Here is a 22,059-nt window from a genome sequence, read left to right as displayed (position 1 = left end):
AGCTTCTCTTCTTTTCTCAGCTATTTGTAAGGCCTCCTCAGACAATCATTTTGCCTTTTTGCATTTCTTTTTCTTGGGCATAGTCTTGATTCCTGCCTCCTGTATAATGTCACGAATCTCCATCCATGGTTCTTCAGGGACCTTGTCTATCAGATCTAATCCCTTGAATCTATTTGTCACTTTCACTGTATAATTATAAGGGATTTTATTTAGGTAATACCTGAATGGTCTAGTGATTTTCCCTACTTTCTTCAATTTAAGCTTCCTTATCTGTAAATAAAACTGCTGGGCTTGAAAAACACTAAGGTTTTTCTAGATGTAGATGTCTAGGACTGTCAGCTTGTTACATGAGAATAAGCTCTTACTGTTTAAGGAAACCCTATCATGAATTGTATTAGAACACTTATTTTATAATCCAAATGATAACTCCAATTTATACATCTTATAATTTCTGACCTTGCCTATGTGCTTTTCTTAAATGAAGAACAATTATTGCCTAATGCAAATAACAAGCCCAATTTATGTTTTATAATGTCTGATCTTGTTCATTTTCTTTTCTTATAGCAAAGAACACCTGTATTAATTATAATATATATCTTTGTGTTCTTTTCATTATACTTTCCGTTTTAAAAATAAAATTCAGTTTCCCCCCAGAGTATCCTCTGTGTACCAATCAAGCATTTTGTGGGTATGGCTTCAGTTGCCCACACGAAATATTTATTGCTTCCTTTAGAGTGCCCAAGGACATAAAGTTCTTATTGAGCAATTATCACAGGCACTGAGGAAATAAAAACATCAGGCTGTATTTCATAGCCATATCCTTACAGGTGGTGAGTGGTCTGCTATGGGCCTTTTTTAGGTATTTCTGTTTCAGGTGCTTTTAGGCAATGTACAGCAATGTAGATTAGTGGCCAAAGGCCCAGGCAGTGAAAAAATTCAACCCAGACCTAAAAAATTAGGTGGGAGCCTAGTAGTTTAGAAACAAAAATCCTGGGACAATAAAGGTCAAAAGTACCTTCAGAGTCACCTGGGACAATGCCCTACTGAAGGTAAGAGTCCTTCTGCCAGCCAGTAGGTGTCCCACCTGTTCTTGGACCCACAAATTCACAAGAAATGTGACCAGCTCTAGCTATTGGAAAGTTGTTCTGCATACTGATCTGAAATCTGGCATCTACTCCTCAGCCCCAGTTCTGTCCTCAGTAATGTATCACTTCAGATAAAGATGCTACTGCACCTTGTTGGAATGTCTGTTGCCCTGGGGACATCTAGAGCCAAGTAAAAATATTACGGCCTACAAAGCAAATGTATCTTTTTTTTCCTAATTATTTTCCAGGAAGGATGAGATCTAAGCTTTTAGTTTATCATGTAAAGAATGAAATTAGTTTGAATCCTTGATAAAAACTTAAATATGGTACAACATGTTTTGTTCTAGGTCACAGCAGGTTCTTTGACTGGAAAATGATACAGACTCTTTTAACTTAACCAACTTGTTAGATGAACAAATGTTCTCCTGTCCTCCGAAAAACATCCTGGCTAATGGCCACAAGCAAGTGGAGGGCTCATAGCCAGCTGGCTGTTCTCAGGTGGGTGCACACACTTCTGTTCTAATGTGTTGAGCAGTTCGCCAACTGTGACTCAGCTATGCTTATTCTCAAACACTCTGTGCCAATGTAATGATTATTATAATAAGTAAATTGTATATAAACTAATCAAATATGAGTGAGTGAATAGCTGTTGTTTCTAGAACAAGTTTAAAGCTTTTAGAAAGATTAAGGTTAAAAAAAGTTTTTAAAAAAGTTATCAAACTAGAAGTGGGTAAGACAACCATAGAAAACTGAGAAAAACTGTGAAAACCTAAAGTGACTTTGCACTTATTTACTTAGCAAAGGCCTTTAAATTCTTACTCCCTCTGAAGTGGGTGGTGTAGATAACACATAATAGATGTGGTTTATGGAGGACAAGCCATACAGAATGCAAATGGATTTCTACTCAAAGACAGATCTCAGCTCTTCTTCAGAGATCGGGGAATAAACGTATGTTACATGCTTTAAGTTAAAACTTAAATATTGAAAAGACATATTATCATTTTTATGACTGCCAGTTTTAATCAGCTTTTTCAAACAATTGACCGGTTTGTCAATTTGATGAAGTTTGATGAAGTCAGGGAGGAAGCTCCTCTTGCAGTTTATGGCTAATCTCTCAGGACAGAGAATTATTAAAATGAAGATATTATCAAAGACAATCTTAAGACTCCATAAAATCAGTTCAAGTTTGCCAAGAACCATACAAATTGAGATATGGTAGAAATCAGAGTTGCCAGGGACAGTACAAATTAATAAGCTTCACCAGGCAGATTATACTGACATGGACCAATAAAACAACTGAGTATGTACAATATTTGGCAAAAGCCAGAGAACTATGGGGAAAATAGGCAAGAAACTCAGAAATTAAAGGATCAGATATAATGTTAAGAGGAAAGAGAAACTGTGTATGCATTGGCAGACAAGCTTTATGAAGCTGAGCACTCAAAATGCTGTTCTTTGCAGAAGCAGGAAAGTACTTAGGGAACTCTGGAAGAATTTTCCAGAAAGAGTCAGTCAATGAGAGAACACGGAGATAAAGGGAGCAAAAGAGGCAAAGCAGGTGACAGGCGCTTGATTACAGAAATCCTTAAAAAGTAGAGGATGAGGAATAAGGCTTACAAGAAGACTTACTATGAAGTTTTAAGTAGTTTACAGTGAGCTTGGGTTTCCTGGCTCAGATGGTAAAGAATCTGCCTGTAATACAGGAGACCCGGGTTTGATCCCTGGAGAGATCCCTGGAGAAGGGAATGGCAACCCACTCCAGTATTCCTGCCTTGAGAATTCCACAAACAGAGGAGCCTAGCAGGCTACAGTCCACTGGGTTGCACACGTCGGACACAGCAGAGTAACTGACACTTTCACTTTCACACTGTACAGTGAGCTAATCCAGTTCGTGGAAAATGGTTCAGATGGTCTCATGATCTTATTAAGTCACTATTAATCTCTAAAAATGAAGTGAGCAAATTTTAGGATTGCAGACATCTACCTTAACTGAAACTAGGTGAACTGAACAAACCCCTTCTTGACACTAGCACTCTAGCAAAAAACTATTTGCAATTAAAAAAGATCCACCATCTCCAAAGAGATCACGAAAGGAAGAGAAGTACATAACCCTTATGTGTTTGGATTTTAATACTTCACATAGCACTTTATTATTAACAAATAGCTTTTATGTATATAATTTTTTTTAAAAACCCATAAAGCTCTGTGAGGCAAATATAACCTTTATTTTACAGGTGAGAAAATCAAACTCATAGATGTTGAATGATATGCCCAAGCTTGCATAGCCAGAAAACAGTTCACAGATCAGAACCTGGTCATTCCAATTTAAGTATTCAAAAAAAGTGTGGACAATAAAGGAAAGGATTACAACTTCCATTAATTCCAATAATTATCTTTTTATGTCTTCTTTCCATCCCCTTTCTTCACAGACTGTGATCACTGGACTATCTTTTCATTTTTTCACTTGACATTGTATCACATGCATTTATCATGACTACTAACCTTCATACAGATGACTTAATGACTGCACAATACTGTATGAATTACTGCAGTCACAAGAAAACTATGGGGGACGGTGCTACTCTATAGAACCAAAGACAAATAAAAAGGTAGTTATTTCACCAATCCTATTATTTGATAGGTTTTTTTTTTTATTTTTCCATTATAAGTAGAGTTAAGATGAAAAGTCTCTTCTTTATGGCTCATAAGTTGCAGGATGGTCGTTAAAGGAAAAGCAACCCCTTCCTCCAGAAATACTTTTTTCCCTTTCATAGTGCTTTTGAATTACTGTCTCTACATTTAATTCTGCACCCATAACCTTTCTGTACTTAATCATTAAGAAGAAAACATGTGTGAATGAAAATATTTTTACATTTTATTCCCTACTGCTTGCAAAGATAATTGTCTCACACAGGACAAGTGTACCCTGTTGAGGAAGAGCCAAAGCCTTCTTAGAAGCACGGATGAAATCAACTGGGATTGAGCAAGATAGTAACACAGTCTATGTTTCCTTTTATTTGGGTCTCAAAGGACCATTTAGTCTCCTACTTGCCTCAAAACACAATCATACTATAGCCACATGGCACAAACTAAAAGGGCGATCTGGAAATTGACTGATTTATCTGGAAAAGCATCAGCTCTCCATTTCAGTGTATGCCATGATGACACAGTCTAAATCAAATTTTAAACAAACATAATCATAGCCATTCTCTTGGCCAAATTCTAGGGGGTGCAGGGGGGGGAGCCTTAAGAATTCCAAGTGGAAGGAAGTCTTTGCAGATCCCGAGGGACCTATATGTTGCTTTTAATTTAGAGTAGTGTCAAAATACGTTTCTCCAAGGGCCAAGAGAGAAGAATTATGCAACTGAACGAGATGTTGCCATATTAAGCTCTGAGCTGATGGCTCTCAGTTTTAGGCAATTCCCAGCCAATGTTCTCATCATTTTGGATCCTTCACCCTCCCCACGGCGTCTCCGGGTTGGAAAGCACATTAGAGGTCATCTAGCTCCAACAATCATCACCCACGTCTAAAGTCCACTGATAAGGCAGGCCTGGAAACAGCATGAACGCTTCCAGCAGGGTGAAAAAATATTTGGTCATTTCTTCCTCACTCCCAGAGTCTTTGGCCCAGACCTGTGTAGGTACAGGTCCCCGGAGAGAAGCCCTCCGTCCAGACAGCGTCACTTACCCATGGAGAGCCGGGAGCGGCACTGCCCGGTCATGGGGCTGTACTCCTGGCTTTCGTCAGCGCACACACACAGGAAGGACCCTTCTACATTTTCACAGAAGGCTTCACCACACACGCCACTGAGCAGCTCACATTCGTTCACATCTGGAAAAGGGAGCACAGATCAAGTCAGACGTGTTCCTCACTCCTGACCACGCTTTGTTTTACCAGCTGTGCCATGACTAGTGGTGTCTGCTGGAACAAGGTGACTCCCCCCACCCCGGGAACAATCAAACCCTTCAGCTTTTGCAGGGAAGGGGCTCCCAGAGGCAGGGCTGCAAGCTTTGGTTTGTGTGACAGGACAATGAAAACACAAAGCAAGGCTTGCAAACTCCTATTCTGGTTTTAAGGAACAATTCAAAACTGTACAGCAAGCACTGTCTGTACACTTTGTTTAATTTTCACTTCCCTGACTTTTTGACATAATGGGGTCTTAAATAACCAGGTACTTCTGTCTCAGTTTTATATTCGAGGAAAATGAGCAGCACTGGCACTTCAGAAACTGCCAAATTCTTGAAATGCATTTTTAGAAATTGTTTACAATCCACTCACATATCTAAAGATATAGTTCCCTAGCAGCCAAAATGTTCATAACTTGACAATCAGAATTCAGGTTGGGTATCTCTTTGGGAAATGAAGGAAAAACCCCTGTAAGTAGTTACTGGGTTACATTGATCATTGGCAGGAAGCAAATTGGTCCAGTAACTTCTGATATTACCATCCCTTTAAAATTTCTGTTGGTGTTCCACAGTGTAATTTCTACTTCTGCTAGATATTTTTATTTTTACTTAAATATACTTACCTAAAACACTAAAAATTCACAGCTGAGTCCATTTTATTCAACAGTAAGGAAGTACATAGCCATAAAGAAAGGCTATTTTTATGTTTGCCCTTGTCCAATACTACTTTTTATCTTTTCTCCTCTGAAGAAATATTATTAATGAGTGCCCACTAAACAATGTACCTGACTTGACATCTGAAATGTTCATGTATTTTATGCATTAAACATGATTAAATGTGTATAAACATCGGCTTTCATGAGCACACTCTAAGATGGTTTATAGAAAGTTAAAAATTTGAGCAATTATCCAAATCATTCAGGGAAAAAATACTATTTTCACCTGCAATACCCAATTACTTGGACAAAAAGTTTATCTCTATTGACTTATTTGGATAATTACCTCAGTTTTCCATTTCATTTTGTATATAAACGGATATAAATCCAATAAGCTGAGTTTTGCTATGAAAAGATATTATGACAAAGTAAAGCAGAGAGTTGGTATGTTTAATCAACCTGGACAGTCATAATTTAGACCAGAAAAATTGACTTTAGAAATTTGCCAGTTTGCATTTATCAATTTTAGGTAACTGTCAAACGGAATTTTCTACTTTCTAACTTGTATTATTTCCATAGCTATTGAAATCTTTCCTACCGGATGGTATTCATTCAATCAAAAAATACTTTCTAGTTGACTTCTATGGTTCAGACTGGGGAGACAATGACAATGTAGGAAGCCTTCAGGGAGCTCCTGCCAACTCCTGCCTTCATAGAGCTTAATGTCAAGTCATACAGGCCAGGATAAGTGCTAGGGATGAAAGTGCAGAGCACGACGACAGCATGGACAGTGGACCTTAAGTGCAGTGGTGGGTTAAGGAGGTAATACTGGAACCAAGCTCCATCTGAAGGATGAGCAGATAAGAAGGGTAAGCAGCCAGGATCCAAGCAGCGGGAACAGAGTGGCCAAGGTCCCAGAGGGCTGATTCATCTCTTAAACCCTGAAGAACACCAGTGTGCTGAGGTACATGTAAGAGGTGCTCAGTTAATATTTTTCCAAGAGAACAAACAGACAAATATAACAACATGTGTAAGTCTATTAACAAGATAACAGATATTCCTTCTCTATAGGTGGTTATGTTGTGGGTCGAAATGAAACACTGACGTGGATTTGGTGCACTCATCTGCCTGGTTAGAAATGAACGTTAACCAAGGGCTCAGAAGCTAAGTGGAGTCAGTGGTTTGACATCTGATACCGCAGTAGGTAACAGTTAAAATTTACTGAGCACCTACAATGGGCCAAACATTAGGCCCAGTCAGGAGAGACAGAGACAGACAGACAGACAATGTTCTCAATCACATGGAGCTTGGAAAAGGCAGCTGCAGGCAGCACATACATGATTGATTTATTGCACAAAAGGATTTAAGTATTACAATAGAATTTGCTCAAGGTATTTGGGAAGCAGAAGGAAGGATCATAGCTCAGCTGGAGGGTGAGAAGTGGAACAGGAATGGTCCCTGGGAGAAGATGACATTGAACTTCTGGCTTCAGGGGCTTCAGGAATCAATGAGATGGACTGAGGCTCAGGGAAGGGGAGGCCAGGAGGTTATTCTCAGCAAAAGGAGCAAACAGCAGCCTAATCGCTTCCCAGCTACGTGAACAATCATAAGCAGTTTTATGCTGCAGGAACATAACTGGTGAGGAAGTACGCGGTGAGCCTGAGAATGTAAGTGAGGGCCAGACCACAGGACCTATTAAGTCGACATATTTAGTGAATGGCAGATGGTTTTTACCACTGTAATTTAGTGCATAGGAAACTACAGCAGGAATTGGAACAAGTGATTACAACAATGTTACCTTAAAAGTGGTTACTATTCAAGTGATTTTATTGTTAAATTTCCAAACCGATTTTTGTTTTCCCAGGTCAATCTGGATGGGAAATGAACTGCTGCTTTCATTGCAAATTTCCAAACTAAAATGTTGCCGACTCATCCTCAGCTGTCATCTGCCATGTAATGACCAGAGGCAATTTTTCTTAATTAAGAATAAAGAGAAAGCCTTGTTATCTGTGAAGTTATGAATTAAATAACTTCTTTCCCATTTACTTGCTCTAGTTGCAAGTATGCCTCATGATGAATTTGACTTAAAGAAATCATGGCTGGTCAGAACATGACATAGGAAGTGGCTTCTTTTACGTGAGCATGTGATGGACCATATTCTAGGACATCTGATGGTCCTAGATTCCTTCCAGCTCTGACAATCTCAGAACAGATGGAAGAACTATGCACAAGCCAAAGCATCATTTTACGGGTGTCATTCGTGGAAACAGAAACTCCTGCCAACACGTTTCCTTAAATGCATTGCCTAAGGGAGGTACATTTTGGAGACAGACAAGCTCTACCACACACCAGACTCTATTTCCTGTGCGGGAGGGACTGGAGCGTTCCGCATACCCAGCTAAGAGTTTAAACAGATGCTCTTTTCAATATACATTTAAATCCAAAGTTACGCTTCTCTATTTCGTAACATCCCTAACCATTTCAGAAGCTGCGGGGTCACTGTGCACCTCTCCAAACCATACGACGAGATCAGATCATGATGTCATTCTGCCCAGTTACCTTGCTTCCATCTCTCCTGTGGTTGATGATTTTGATTTCTTCTTGATAGAGAGATGTCTAGAGAAAAAAAAATCTAAGAACTCACCCACACACCCTTGCCCATCCTGTGGGGCCTGAAAGCCCTGATAACAGAGGCAGCGGAAGGAGCCAGCCGTATTGTCACAAAACCCGTGACTGTCACAAATAGTGTTGTTTACACATTCATCAATATCTGCAAAAAAGACATTGACCATGAGACACAAAACACAGACAAACACTAGATATTAATGGAGAGACAGAGGTGCTCAATTAGAGACACCCCGATTAGTATGAGATGATCATGTTTACACAGAATGAACTTCTAAAACATTTTATATATAAATAAAATGTTTTGATGAACATATCTCAACAGACAAAATATTGGGTTCGATGAGAAAGAAAACATTTACTTCTCCTCAGGAAATGTTTTGAAACTGAAATGACTGCTACACTTGCCCCAGTCCATGTTTTCTAAATATTTTCGATTTCTTCATTTCCAAGGAGAGGATATTCCTACAGTGGAAATACGTGCAAGTATTGTCACCTTTTTTTTTTTTTTTTAATTGTTGTAAATACTAATAGTTCTATCTGGCAAATTGGCAGCTGAAATCATTGGCCTGCTTGAGCAACGATTTATTCAGTTCGAGAGATAATGAATGGGCAGAGGAACCTAGCAGGCTACAGTCCATGGGGTCACGAAGAGTTGGATACGACTCAGCAACTGAGCACAAACGCTTGGTCAAGTTTAAATAGCATTCCCACGAAGGGAAGGGGGCGGGAGTAGAGGGAGGGAGAGGGGGAGAATCTGATAAGTTCAGCAGTGTAGCCAGCCAGTCCCTGTTACTCCAGAGGAAAGACTTTATTCACAGGGAACCATTTCCTGTCACCAATTTATAGCCACTCAGATCCTAAATGTCACTGCTGCTCCAACTGATTAGCCAGTGGCCAACTTGTAAGTTCACTTTGTCCTCTATAAACCTGATGACAGTGGTCCTGTGCTTTCTATCTCCCGTTAATAAAAGTGTTCTCGTAAAAATGAAGTCTCAGTTTTAAAGTCACAGATGGACTTTTCAATACAGTTCTTTATCCTCAGCTGCGCTACTCACTGCCCTCTCCAGCCTCCCATCCCCAGCACTTCCATCTTCCTTGTTTATGGCCACACTGCACAGTGCAACTGCCAGGCTCTCTGTCCTCTCTGCCTCTTGACCAAACAGGTCCCCAATACATTTTTTTTTTTTTGAGAAACAATCAAGAGAACATGCAATTATTGCATCCAAATACATGTGAACAAGATTTCATGTTTATGTCCAAATAACAATGAGGTAACAAATGATAAAGAACATGACAAGTGAAATCACACTCGACAGAATTCAGTTTGAGCAAGTTCATATGAATAAAGTTAAGTTTTCCTAAAACTTCAAACACTGAGTCAGAAATTTTTCAAGAAAAGATGCACGCAGTGATATTCAGCAGCTCCCTCACGTCTCTTCCTAACTGTCCAACACTATCAAGCGTAAACTTCAGAGACAGTCTCACTTTTGAACTGTAAAATATAAGTGACTATAAAACTTTCTTAATTTTCTCAAAACGGCATCCCTTCTCCTTAAGGCTGGGCCCTCTCTCCATGCCTACCAGTCACCTCTTCCTCTGGTCCCACCTGCTCATCCTTCTCCTGCATCTTCAACGATTCCTCCCTGGCTCCTTCCCTCACTGCTTTCAAAAATGTCACAGTCTCTCAGAAAAGCTTTCATTCAACCACAATGTCCCCTACTGTGCTTTTTCCATTTCTTCTATCCTTGCAAAATGTATCAAAAGAACTATCTATGCTCACTGCTTTTATCTCCTAGTATACCTCATCAGTAAAAAGGAAACAATAACAATACTAGTAACGTTAATACTACTAGTATGTTTCTAGAATTACTATGATAATTTACAAAATTAAAATGCACAAGGTGCATAAAACACTGCCTACCATATAACTTAGGAAATGTACATGTTACTATTACTCTAATAATTATTACTCCTCTTCTTACTCTTCCCTTACTGACCTACACTCTGTCTTTCTAACTCTTAATCCTTTGAGAAAAACCATCAGCAGCCAACCTATCATTAAATTCAATGCTCATTTTCTAGCCAGTCATTATCATGTCTGGTCACCTTTCTCCTTAAACTCCCTTTTCACGACCCCTGACAGAGGATTATTCTCATTCTACCTTTAACTTCCCAGGCTCACTGAGCCTCACTCTTTCTCAGCCTGAAGGTGGTGCCTGCCAGGGCTCAGGCCGGCCCTCCCTGTGACCTACTTTATTCCCCAAAACTCTCTTCTCCTCTGCTCTTCACCCTCTCCACAGACTTCACAGTGGCATGAATCCAGTCCTGGTCTCTGGCCAAGATCCTTCTTATTCTTGATCATTCCCATTTCATCTTCTGTTAGCATCTCAAATTCACTATTCACTATCTTCCTTCTAAACCCCACTTCCTGACTGTCCTGAGCAATCTCTCTGACCTCTACCCTTTTTTTAAACCTCTACATCTTACCCCAACTCGAATGGAAAAACTCAACGAAATGATTTCACATCTTAAAAAAAAAAAAGTGAATCTTCCTTGCAGCATCTAACACAAAGAAGACACTTATTAAATCTGTCCTGATGGATTTTCAATGTCAGCATCAGGCTGGGATCACAACTGATTTACTAGTCATAACCAGGAGAGACGGAATTGCACTGTGTCATCAAGTCACTTCACACTGGCCACTGCTCATTTTAGACTTCCTGAAATGGGCATTTGTTGAAGAGATTACGTTATTCACTGAACCACAGGACTTAAGGGCTGGAAAGAAACTCAGAAGTGCTTTAATTACCATTTGCATGCTGATGGTTTCCCAATCTCTCTCAAGAGTCTGTCCTTCAGAACCCTTTATCTAATATCTATTGGACACAGTCATAGTAAATGAACTCCCTACTGCTCTCCCCCTTCAGCTCACCTCCATTTCTCTTGTATTTCTGCCTCCTGAGAGCCCAAGCTGTCACCCCAGCCAGGAACCTTGGTGTCAATTCTTCCTTCTCTCCTACTCCTTGTCCCTTCCGAATCCTACCCTCTTATCTTTCCTGGTATTTCTCATCCCCCTAATTGGTTTCTTTATCTCCAGTTTTGTCTGCCTCCCTCAAATCCATTCCCCAGGGATTTCCCTGGTAGTCCAGTGGCTCAGACTCTGCTCTTCCAATGCAGGGAGCCTAGGTTTGATCCCTGGTCGGGGAACTATATCCCACATGCAGTAACTAAGATCTCACATGCTGCAACTAAAGATCCTGCCTGCCACAGCTAAGACCCAGCACAACCAAATTAATTAATTAAATTAATTTGAAAAAAATCCATTCTCCACCAAACTGCAAACCAGCCAGGGATATTCCCTCACTCAGAATGTTCTATACCATTTTGAGGCTAGAGAATACAGACCACTATCTATAGCAGAGTACCGTTCATCATCAGGCGTCTGGCTACACATCTGGCCATAGTTCTTAGCTAACTTCTTTCCTAACTCATGCTTCAGCTCTGTGAGCATAAGTACTAGAGTTCTTTGAAAGCCCTATAGTCTTCAATTTCTCACTGACTTTGTGCACACACCTTAATCCACTAGAAATTCTCCCCTCTGCCCACTTTGCTCAGAAACTCTCCCTGGTCCCTGGTCAGCCCAAGAGATACCTCCTCTGTGGCAGATTTCAGGGCCCATCCTTTGTGCTCCCAGAGTATGTGGGGACACTATAGTGCTTAACAGGGCTACTTCTGGGGGTAGAGAACCTTCAACTCAACCTCGCCAGCAGCTTATTCCCTTCTAAAATGGGACAGTGGACAGTAAAGGATGAGGAAGGGAAAATGGCGCCTAGAAACCCGGTGGCTTTCAGTCCAGACACTTGAAGTAAAATCTCTTGCTTTCCTTTTTATTATTTCTTTTATTCATTCAAGATGATGATTTCTTGTTAATGACAGTCAGCTCAAGGACTGAATAACTGACCTTAAGGTGAACAAGTTCTGCATTGGTAATGAATTACTGGACGTCTTGCAGTCTCAGATTTACTGTAATAGTGATTAACAGAGAAAGTTCAGATGAGCAATATTTTGGACTTCAATGAATAGGAAAAAATAACCTAAAATGCCTGGAGACCAGCTCTTCAACAACTAATATTTTATGAAAATGATATACTCTAGCTCTCTGCAGTTTCATGCTTTCAACAATGAGGTGAGGTAATAGCTTAATAAGAGGATGTTTGTTTCATGTCTCTGACTAATGATCTATATTTAAAAGCCCCATTATTTCATTAGAATTTTCTTTGATGACAAGATATTTTTCCACTGTTAGTCCTATCTATAAACAGATTCATAAGAACTGCCACATTGAAGATTAACTCTAAGGCTAAAGGTTAAGAAAATGTATTATACTAGAATAAAAGCCTGACCAAGATGCATACTTTAGTCCGCTTTTGCTGAAACTGAACTTTGAATATGAAATTAAATTTTGAATGATTCAAATATCACAGATTTTCTTTTTGCTTAATGAAGGATGACTCTAGTAAGTTACTAAAAGAATTCTGCTTAGGCATTTGTAAAAGTCATATATGATATTGTCTATCACCAGCCACAATGTCTACCGAGTGATACAGGAGTAGCTGTTCAGCGATCTCTCAGCTGACAACCCAGATGAAGCTGATACATCAGTGTAAGCACTGATTTCTCATGTGCATTTTTGCTATTTATATTTTACTAAGCAAGGCAGATATAAACATTACCATTTCAATGAAAATGAATTCAAAAGAATTATGCAGATGAAGGAAAGCAGATCATTGATGTGAATTCTCCAACAACAAGATTACCCAAAGGTCAGAAAGTGAAACAGAGCATAATCCTGGGCAAATGCAACTGCCAGGGGCTCATTTTTAAAGGAGCAGCATTGCCAGTGACCATACACTTTGAGGACCTTAACCATTGCCCTACTTGGTAGACCAATGATTCTTGTCTGTATGCTTTTTTTTTTTTTTTTTTGGTGTATAATTGCTTTACAATGTTGTGTTAGTTTCTGCTTTATATCAAAGTGAATCGGCTATATGTATACATACACCTGCCCCCTCCTCATGAGCCTCCCTTCCCTCTCTACTTAGTCCATTTTCTCAATGGACCAAAGGCTTTTCAAAACCTACTGATTGTTACTAGGGATTCTACACAGAAGAGCAGAACTGCAACCTTTTACTGTCCTTCAACTCTCACTTAGGTAAAGTGAGCTATGAAATAAGATAAAAGTAAAGAGAGGAGACGTGATTTTCTAAAAGGGGCTGAAGTCAGGTAACCCTTATTTACTAATAAAGGAATTACAACTGTGTTCAAAGACCTCAACAGTAAAATACATAAGACATCAATGATGCACCAAATATTTTGTATTATAGACACAACAGTCTAAGTACATGGGGATAAGGGGTATTTGTATATTTGGTCAATAAAATGATGTGGCTTTCTTTGTTTCAGACATACTCTTCCATTTTTTGTTTTGAATTAACAAGTCTTTTTGTTATTTTCTTAACATCTCCTACCTTTGCTTTGTCGATTTTCCTTTTTCTTATTCCAAGCAGGACATATCCACCTATTCAAGGAAGGAGCTCTCTGACAAGCCTTCTTTCTGCTGCCAGGGCTCTTGAGAGAGGGGGATGATGGGAATGGGGTGTCATTTTTGGTAAGGGACAACTCACAGGAAAATCTCCACAGCCCTTGTATGGTTGGAAAAAAGAAGCCTTCCTGTCATCAGAGTATTTTTAGATGAATGAAAAGGTTCATCTCAATTTGAAGAGGCTTTGAAGATTACCTGGTTCGATTTCTTCATTTTAAGAACCAGAAAGCTGAAACCTACAAAGGAGAAGTAACTTGCCTCAAGGTTACCCAGTCAATCAGTGGTAGAGTCAACAAAGAAGCAGTGCCTAGTGAAGGAACAATCTTCTGAATCTAAGCTTGTGACAGTACCTACCACATCTTATCTCCCACCATGGTGATGGTTATTGAAGGTCATCTGAGAGAATGAACAGAATTAACTCAAATGTGAGCCCATCAAGTACCCTGGGACGTATGCACTTCAAAGATGCAAGTCAGAAAACACACTCCTTGACTTACCACTTACTGACTTGCAATTTAATCAAGTACCCTCCTCTTGTCCTTTAGCAAGGCCTTAACATCCAGTATCATCGTACCTGAAATCTAAAGATCTGAGGTACTGGAGGTGCTGAAGATGCTGTTTTTCTAGGCGACCCTTGCAAAGAAAGACCTGTCAAGCACCAAGGGTGTGTAAGCCACAGAATGTCCCAGGGCCATGTCTAGCGTTGGTGCTCTTTGGATCTCTCTGTAAGATGGAATGACCCAGTGTTTCAGCCCAAGGATTCCTGACCAACTGAATGGGTTAAATATTTGGCACTAGAATATTAGGAGAACAGAGCCACAGAAAGGGGGCTTACACTAGAAGGGAGTGCATGGCTCCTCCCATGAGGAGCCCTCATACCCTTTACTGAAAGGAACAGAAGCAGGCAAGGAGACAGCAAACCCCAGCCAAGAAGTGGGACTGAACAATGTTAAACCAGCTGAACAGATGCCCAAAGGAATTTCAAATGGCATGGCTGATGGCCCAAAAGAGATTACGGTCTCCCTCACAGCACAGGAGAGAAGCCAGGATTAAACAGAAGATGAGCGCAGGCCGAAAGAAAAAAAAAATACAATTTAGCCAATAGGAAATTAAAAACTGGATTTGGAGACGATCCAGACAACACAATAGGATATGGAAAGCGCCTTTTTAAAAAAAAAAAAAGGTCCACTGAAGTCTGGCAGCATCAACAAGGCTGAAGAATATGGGCCTTATGTGTTATGGAAAATTACTTTGTTCTGGGAAATGGGGATGAGCCAGAAAACAGCAGACATCATCTTTGTGCAGAGTGTGACTGCCATGCTGCTGCCGGACAGATGAGTCGGGGAGAAAACCTGAGGGCCATGATGGTCACAAGCATGTTTTGAAAGCCAGCAGCCTAAAGATCAGCAATGAGAAATGACAGAAGTAGAGCAAGTTATTTCAAATCCAACTTTCTAGCTCCCAAATTCTGGAAAACAAGGCTGGCCAATGAAAGGTCAACTTTTTTTTCCCAGCCTTCAAATGCATTACTTTAAAACAGATTTCACTTAAATCATTCTTTTAAAATTACCCAGAGCAGCCTCCCAACTGATTATCTGAGAATAGCTAGAAATTCCCAAGAAACAAAACCAAAAATTTGCTCTGATTTTAATCAATCAATACATGGATAACAGATTAACCAGTCAGAGTTAAACACAGACTAATGGAAAAGCACCCTAAAATCACAATCATCACCATCCCAGTCAACATATCCAACGACATAGGATTCATCCTTGATCACCTCCCAAAGTACAAGCATTGAGCTCCTTTGATTTTCTCTTCCGTTCATCTCCAAGCTCTCCCCTCTTCTCCAATCTTACTCAGGGCCTCCTCACTATCATTTGAATTCCTGCAAAGGCGTGCCAATGGGGTTTGTGCTCTCAGCCACTCACTACAACTCCAAACCCATCCTCCACAATGAGACAATGATTAACCTACTGAAATGGCCCAGTTGGTAAAGAATCCACCTGCAATGCAGGAGACACTGGTTTGATTCCTGGGTTGGGAAGATCTGCTGGAGAAGGGATAGGCTACCCACTCCAGTAGCCTTTGTGGCTCAGCTGGTAAAGAATCTGCCTAGAATGCAGGAGACCTGGGTTCAATCCCTAGGTTGGGAAGATCCCCTGGAGAACGGAAAGGCTACCCACTCCAGTATTTGGGCCTGGAGAATTCCATGGACTGTATAGTATCAGTTCAGTTCAGTCACTGTCGTGTCTGACTCTTTGGGACACTAAAGACTGCAGCACGCCAGGCCTCCCTGTCCCTTACCAACTCCCGGAGTTTACTCAAACTCACGTCCATTGAGTCAGTGATGCCATCCAACCATCTCATCCTCTGTTGTCCCCTTCTCCTCCTGCCCTCAATCTTTCCCAGCATCAGGGTCTTTTCCAATGAGTCAGCTCTTCACATCAGGCCAAACTATTGGAGTTTCAGCTTCAACAACAGTCCTTCCAATGAATATTCAGGACTGATTTCCTTTAGGATGGACTGGTTGGATCTCCTTGCAGTCCAAGGGACTCTCAAGAGTCTTCTCCGACACCACAGTTCAAAAGCATCAATTCTTCAGCGCTCAGCTTTCTTTATAGTCCACTCTCACATCTACACGTGACTACTGGAAAAACCATAGCCTTGACTAGATGGACCTTTGTTGGCAAAGTAATGTCTGCTTTTCCATAGGCTGTCTAGGTTGGTCATAACTTTTCTTCCAAGGAGTAAGCGTCTTTTTTATTTCATGGCTGCAATCACCATCTGCAGTGATTTTGGAGCCTATATAGTCTATGGGGTTGTGAAGAGTCAGACACAACTGAGTGACTTTCACTTTCACTTTTAAAGCCCCTTCAGGTTTTCTCCAGGGATAATAGTACAAAGGCCCTTGCCACATGGCCTCTGGAACTCATCCATATTCAACTCTCTGTTTATTTGCTTTTCTAGCTGACCCCTCTGCTTCTGTATCTTCTACTGCCCTCTTTCCCTATCTACTGGATCATTCCCTCAGTATCTGTTAATAAAATTTCATGCTATCATCCTAAATAGGGCCTCAGGACACACACAATCCCTTCAGCTAGAGCCACATTTCTCAGTCCTTTTAACAGCCAAGATTCTGGACTATTCTGCTTGTTCTCATTTGCTCTTGGGTGGCTCCAGTATTTAGGACTCCACCAAAATGGCCCTTGATAAGGTCATCATTTTGTAAAATCCAAAGGAATTTGTGCCAGTACCATACTGTCTTGATGACTGTAGCTTTGTAGTAGAGCCTGAAGTCAGGAAGGTTGATTCTTCCAGTTCCATTCTTTTTTCTCAAGATTGTTTTGGCTATATGAGGTCTTTTGTGTTTCCATACAAGTTGTGAAATTATTTGTTCTAGTTCTGTGAAAAATACCATTGGTAGTTTGATATGGATTGCACTGAATCTATAGATTGCTTTGGGTAGTATACTCATTTTCACTATATTGATTCTTCCAATCCAAGAACATGGTATATTTCTCCATCTATTTGTGTCATCTTTGATTTATTTCCTCAGTGTTTTATAGTTTTCTATATACAGGTCTTTATAGATCAATGGAACGAAACAGAAAGTCCAGAGATAAATCCACACGCTTATGGACACCTTATCTTTGACAAAAGAGGCAAAAATACACAATAGAGAAAAGACAGCCTCTTCAACAAGTGGTGCTGGGAAAACTGGTCAACTACATGTAAAAGAATAAAACTACAACACTTTCTAACACCATACACAAAGATAAACTCAAAATGGATTACAGATCTAAATGTAAGACCAGAAACTATAAAACTCTTAGAGGAAAACATAGGCAGAACACTCTGTGACATAAATCACAGCAAGATCCTCTATGACCCACCTTCCAGAGTAATGGAAATAGAAACAAAAATAAACAAATGAGGCCTAATTAAACTTAAAAGCTTTTGCACAATGAAGGAAACTATAAGTAAGGTAAAAAGACAACTCTCAGAATGGGAGAAAATAACAGCAAATGAAATAACTAACAGAGAATTAATCTCCAAAATATACAAGTAGCTCATGCAGCTCAATACCAGAAAAACAAACAACCCAATCAAAAAGTGGGCAAGGGACCCAAACAGACATTTCTCCAAAGAAAACATACAGATGGCTAATAAACACATGAAAAGATGCTCAATGTCACTCATTATTAGAGAAATGCCAATCAAAACCACAACGAGGTATCATCTCACACAGGTCAGAATGGCCATCATCAAAAAGTCTACAAACAATAAATGCTGGAGAGGGTGTGGAGAAAAGAGAACCCTCTTACACTGTTGGTGGGAATGCAAACTGGTACAGCAACTATGGAGAATAGTGTGGAGATTCCTTTAAAAACTAGAAATAGAACTGCCATTATGAACCAGCAATCTCTGCTGGGCATAAACCCCAAGTAAATCAGAACTGAAAGAGACTTGTGTACCCCAACGTTCACTGCGGCACTGTTTACAAAGCTAGGACATGGAAGCAACCTAGATGTCCTTTGGCAGATGAATGGATAAGGAAGTTGTGGTACATACACACAATGGTATATTACTTAGCTATAAAAAGGAATACATTTGAATCAGTTCTATGAGGTAGATGAAACTAGAGCCCCTTATATAGAGTGAAATAAGTCAGAAAGAGAAAGACAAATACTGTATATTAACACATACATATGTAAGGAGATCCAACTAGTCCATTCTAAAGGAGATCAGTCCTGGGTGTTCATTGGAAGGACTGATGCTAAAGCTAAAACTCCAATACTTTGGCCACCTCATGTGAAGAGTTGACTCATTGGAAAACACTCTGATGCTGGGAGGGATTGGGGGGCAGGAGGAGAAGGGGATGACAGAGGATTAGATGGCTAGATGGCATCACTGACTCGATGGACATGAGTTTGAGTGAACTCCAGGAGTTGGTGATGGACAGGGAGGCCTGGCGTGTGTGATTCATGGGGTTGCAAAGAGTCGGACACGACTGAGCGACTGAACTGAACTGAACTGAACTGATGGACTTGAGAAAGATGGTAATGACTATCCTATATGCAGGGCAGCAAAGGAGACACAGATGTAAAACACAGATTTTTGAACTCAGTGGGAGAAGGCAAGGGTGGGATGATTTGAGAGAACAGCATTGAAACATATACATTACCATATGTAGGCAGATGACCAGTGCAAGTTTGATGCATGAAGCAGGGCACTCAAAGTCTGTACTCTGGGACAACCCAGAGGAATACGGGGAGAGAGGGATGTGGGAGGAGGTGTTCGGGATGGGGGGACACATGTATACCCATGGCTGATCCATGCTTATGTATGGCAAAAAAACATCACACTCAGTGGTATTTAATGCACTTGACAACTCTCCTCTTCTTAAAGTACTCTCTTCTGTTAGATTTCACGGTCCTATATGCTCCTGGGTTTTCTCTGGACACATTTCCACAGTCTTTCTCTCTTACTTGACCCCAAACTATGTTTCTCAGGACTTAGTCCTAGGCCTTCTTTTCTTCTCATTCCATGGTCTCTCTTGATGGCCTCATCCATTCTAATAGCTTCAAACACCATCTATATCTGAGGATTTCAATTCAAATCTCCAAGAAAGACCTTCTATTCTAAACATCAGATCTAACTTGATCCAATTGCCTGACTGTCACACCCACATGGATATCCAAGGGCAACTCTAATTCAGTACACCCAAATGATACTTTCGATATTAAAATTTTCCCTTCATCTTTCACCATGTGAAGAAATAGTGCCACCAAATATCTACTTGTTACCTCCAGAACCAGGGATCTATCCTCAATATTCCATTTCCTCCTTCCCCTCATCCAAGCCAACACTATGGTCTAATCCAGTACCAGGGTCTATGTCCAAAGCATTTGATTTGTTCATTTCTTTCCATAACACTGTTACTGCTCTAGTCTGAGCTACCAATATGGCTGGTGGGAACAACATCTAAGAATATGCCCTTGCTTTTCTCTTGCCCTTTTAATCCCATTTCCAAACAGTACCCTGGGCAACATACAGTTTAAAAACATAGAGTATTGAATAACATCAAACCCAAGAGTTTACTTTATATACCCCCAAAACATAAAAGAGCTTTGCAAATTCAATTATTTCCTAGTGTTTATTTTTAAACAAATCACATCAACTGAAAGAAACATTCCTATATTAAAATGTGAAAAAAACACACATCTTATAAATTATGGAATATTATCACAGTCCCACTTAAAATCTGCTAGTATGTTTCAGCTATTCTTAGAATGATATTCAAACTCGTAATGTTTCCTGTGAGGCTTTGTACATTCCATCCCTGACTCTTCAGTCTATCCCTCACTATGCCTCCCTCCAAGCACCAGGCTTTGGTCATTCTCACTTCCCTGAAAGCTCCTAGTACTTTCCTGCCTCGGAGCCTTTGCCCTTCCTACAACTCCACCCAACCACACTCTTCCACAGGTAACTCACTTCTCAGGGCTCAGCTCAAATACCCTGTCTTATGAGGCCTTCAGGTGAAATGAATGAGCTTTCCCTCCTCTCATTGACTAGACTGTTCTTTCCCTTGCAGCAGCTTAATGATATGTGGTCATGTGTTTTTTGAAACACTTATTTGAGTATTTACTGCTTGCGTCCTGCGCATGCATTTCCTAGAGGGCAGAGACCGTGTCTGTTTTGCTAATCACTGTGTGTCCATAGCCTTGAACAACGTCTGGCACATAGTAGGTGTGTAATGGCAACGTTAAACATAATACCGTTTAATACAAAAGCAAGCAAGCCTTTCACAATCTAGCCTTTGTTGACCTCTTCAGCTGTATCTCATGCATCACTTTATCCCCCATCTCACATATGCAACTGAGACAACTTACTAGTCCCAAAACCCATACAGTATTTCATGTCTCCAAGTCTTTGCTCATGGCGTTTTTCTGCCAAGACACACTCTTCTTCCTTTCCCCCTGCAGCTCTCAGGCCCTATTTTTCATCCAGATAATCTTCCTTTGCCCTCCAAGCTCTTCTAGACTCAGCTGGACCTTCTTGAGGGCATTTTGACCCAACCTTAAGTCAAAAATGTATCTACACACAGGCTCTTCCTGCCCCTCACTAAACACTTAGGAAGATCTTAAGTAATGACATTAGTAACAAAATGCAGGGCTGAGCGCTCAAGGCCACAGCATAGGAGAAAGAACCACAGACACAACGGGGCTGGGCTAGAAAAAACACTCATGACCTAGCCAGTTCCCACGCCATCGGAGAACAACAGTCAAATTAAAGCTGCCCTGAAGACAGTTTGAAAAGCAGAATTTATAATGTAGGAATTTGTATTTGAAATTTTCAAATGCCAACTTAAAACACTCTTCTAGAATGAAGATAAAAGGACAAACTGAAGGGCAAGAAAACATTCACTTTCATATCTCAGCTATATGAAAGATTTAAATACAAAAAAAAAGCCCACAAAGATTAAAATACTATAAGAAATATAAATATACAATTGTTCACAACAGGACAGGGAAAATTACCAAGTAGAAAGCAACAAAAGAAATAACAGCATTATAAAATTAAAAGGCAAGTTAAAGAATGAGAAAAACATGTGTAAAGCACAGATAAATGATTATTATCCTTAGCACAGATAAATCAGAAAAACACCTCAGGTAGGTTAAAAAAAAAAAAAAAAACCAGAAAAAAAGGAGATAAATATAAAAGAAGTGAAAGTGAAAAGAAAGTGAAAGTGAAGTCGCTCAGTCATGTCCGACTCTTTGTGACCCCATGGACTGTAGCCTACCATGCTCCTCCAACCATGGGATTCTCCAGGCAAGAATACTGGAGTGGGTTGCCATTTTCTTCTTCAGGGGATCTTCCCAACCCAGGGATCGAACCTGGGTCTCCCGCATTGGAGGCAGATGCTTTAACCTCTGAGCCTCCAGGGAAGCAAATTAAATGAGATATTAAATTCATATCAAGTTCATATCAAATTAACAGAGGAAAATATGAATGTGAGTTTCTTTTTGGAGAGAGTGTTAGAAGACAGGAGGTCTCACTGGGTTCTGGTGGAAGCAGAAACTGGTACATTTCTGGAAAGCAAGGAGCTCACATATGTTGTTAAGACCAATAAAGCTGCTAATATTCTTTGATCTTGTAATTAAATGTCTTAGAATCT

General features: G+C 40.2%; 1 protein-coding gene across 8 annotated transcripts in view; it reads right to left on the bottom strand.

The window, feature by feature from the left end:
- The window catches only part of LTBP1 (latent transforming growth factor beta binding protein 1), a 456,565-nt gene that overhangs the window by 55,387 nt on the left and 379,119 nt on the right, over positions 1 to 22,059 (bottom strand). For 5 of the 8 annotated variants that reach the window (XM_027554980.1, XM_027554981.1, XM_027554983.1 and 2 more), the window contains 2 exons: positions 8,292 to 8,417; positions 4,774 to 4,917 (listed from right to left, as the gene is read on the bottom strand). In XM_027554980.1, the coding sequence (XP_027410781.1) occupies positions 4,774 to 4,917; positions 8,292 to 8,417 (270 nt within the window). The remainder of the gene's footprint in view (positions 1 to 4,773; positions 4,918 to 8,291; positions 8,418 to 22,059) is intronic. The other 3 variants (XM_027554982.1, XM_027554985.1, XM_027554987.1) reach the window with 1 other exon arrangement.

The sequence above is a fragment of the Bos indicus x Bos taurus genome, chromosome 11 (genome assembly GCF_003369695.1).
Source record: "Bos indicus x Bos taurus breed Angus x Brahman F1 hybrid chromosome 11, Bos_hybrid_MaternalHap_v2.0, whole genome shotgun sequence".
In the NCBI taxonomy this organism is placed as follows: Eukaryota; Metazoa; Chordata; class Mammalia; order Artiodactyla; family Bovidae; genus Bos; species Bos indicus x Bos taurus.
This window is presented reverse-complemented; position numbering and strand designations above follow the sequence as displayed.